The following is a 1,552-nucleotide window of genomic DNA, read 5'->3' on the forward strand; positions in this document are numbered from 1 at the left end:
GGCCCTCCCACCCCCCTCCCCCGCTTAGGGGGCTCTGCCAGCTCCCTGGGGGACAGCAGGGGGGTCAGGGGGACCCTGCCACCCCCCTCCCCTGCTTAGGGGGCTCTGCCTGCTCCCTGGGGGACAGCAGGGGGGTCAGGGGGACACTGCCACCCCCCTCCCCTGCTTAGGGGGCTCTGCCTGCTCCCTGGGGGACAGCAGGGGGGTCAGGGGGACACTGCCACCCCCCTCCCCTGCCTGGGGGGCTCTGCCAGCTCCTCGCAGAGCTCGGTGGGACTCGACTAAAAGCCCAGCCCTGTGGGGGTGGCAGGGGTACCTCTCCTTCTCTGCCACGATCAGCCTGGTCAGGTAGGAGTGCAGCTCGTTCTCCTGGTTGATCCGTTTCTCCTCGATGCTGTTCCAGCGCTTCTTCTTGGCGATGCGCAGGGCGCTGGGGATGTCGTCCCCGAAGTTCAGCCGCTGCTCCTTGGCCAGGTTGTAGGCTGGGAGGGGAGAGGCAGCTCAGAGCCAGTAGCAGCTTCTCAGGGTTGGGTTGGAAGGGAGATCAGCTCATCCCACCCCCCTGCATGGGCAGGGACACCTCCCACCAGCCCAGGTTGCTCCAAGCCCCATCCAACCTGCCCTTCAACACTGCCAGGGATGGGGCAGCCACAGCTTCCCTGGGCAACCTGGGCCAGGCTCTCACCACCCTCACACCAAAGAATTCCCTCCTCATGTCCAACCTCAATCTCCCCTCTGCCAGTTTTCATCCATCCCCCTCATCCCACCCCTCCCTGCCCTTGTCCCAAGTCCCTCCCCAGCTTTCCTGGAGCCCCTTCAGGCCCTGGAAGGTGCTCTAAGGTCTCCCTGGAGCCTTCTCTTCTCCAGGCTGAACACCCCAACTCTCCCAGCCTGTCCCCAGAGCAGAGCTGCTCCAGCCCTCCCATCATCTCAGTGACCACCTCTGGTGGTCCAACAGCTCCAGATCTTATTTTAACCCAGTCATCTATCAAAGCTCCACAGTCCAAGAGCCCTTAAATCTCCTCCCCCAATCCAGGAGGGGCACCCTGGGCAAGAAATCCCTCTGGACTATGGAGCTCTGAGAGTTTTAGCTTCATGCCTGATTTGTCTTTAGCTTCCTGAGGTGTCATTAAACAACCACGTTCTCTTTTCCTTCCCCCATCTGTTGAAAACAAACACCAACCACCCGGGGGCTTTATCTAAACGCCCACAAGTCTCACCTAAATGTCCCCTTTTCCCAGTTGGATGAGGGGTGGAAGGGGATGGGGGAGGGCCCAGCTCCTGCTCACCTCGCTGCAGGTTGGCAATGGCCTCATCATAGTTCTCCATCTCCATCTGGCACTGGCCCAGGAAGAAATGAGCCTTCACCGACTGCCCGTCCAGCTCCAGGGCCCGTTTGCAGTCGGCCAGGGCCTTGTCGTGCTGCTGCATCTTCAGGTAGCAGAGGGCACGGTTGGTGTAATAAACGGCCACCAGGGGGTTGCGGTTCTGCGGGGCCCAGAGCCGGGTTACAGGCAGGTGTGGGGACAGGGTGGGGACAGCTGGGGGGCTG

The 1,552-nt window shown here is 61.9% G+C and overlaps 1 protein-coding gene across 2 annotated transcripts in view; it reads right to left on the bottom strand.

The window, feature by feature from the left end:
* The window catches only part of STUB1 (STIP1 homology and U-box containing protein 1, E3 ubiquitin protein ligase), a 2,793-nt gene extending 1,311 nt beyond the window's left edge, over window positions 1–1,482 (bottom strand). The window contains exons 1-2 of one of the 2 annotated variants that reach the window (XM_010005608.1): window positions 1,290–1,482; window positions 217–482 (exon numbers count right to left, since the gene is read on the bottom strand). In XM_010005608.1, the coding sequence (XP_010003910.1) occupies window positions 217–482; window positions 1,290–1,431 (408 nt within the window). In that variant the 5' untranslated portion in view covers window positions 1,432–1,482. The remainder of the gene's footprint in view (window positions 1–216; window positions 483–1,289) is intronic. The other variant, XM_010005609.1, reaches the window with a different exon arrangement.
* Between the last annotated feature and the right edge of the window lie 70 nt (window positions 1,483–1,552).

The sequence above is a fragment of the Chaetura pelagica genome, unplaced genomic scaffold, assembly GCF_000747805.2.
Source record: "Chaetura pelagica isolate M959 unplaced genomic scaffold, ChaPel_1.0 scaffold1789, whole genome shotgun sequence".
NCBI classification, from domain to species: domain Eukaryota; kingdom Metazoa; phylum Chordata; class Aves; order Apodiformes; family Apodidae; genus Chaetura; species Chaetura pelagica.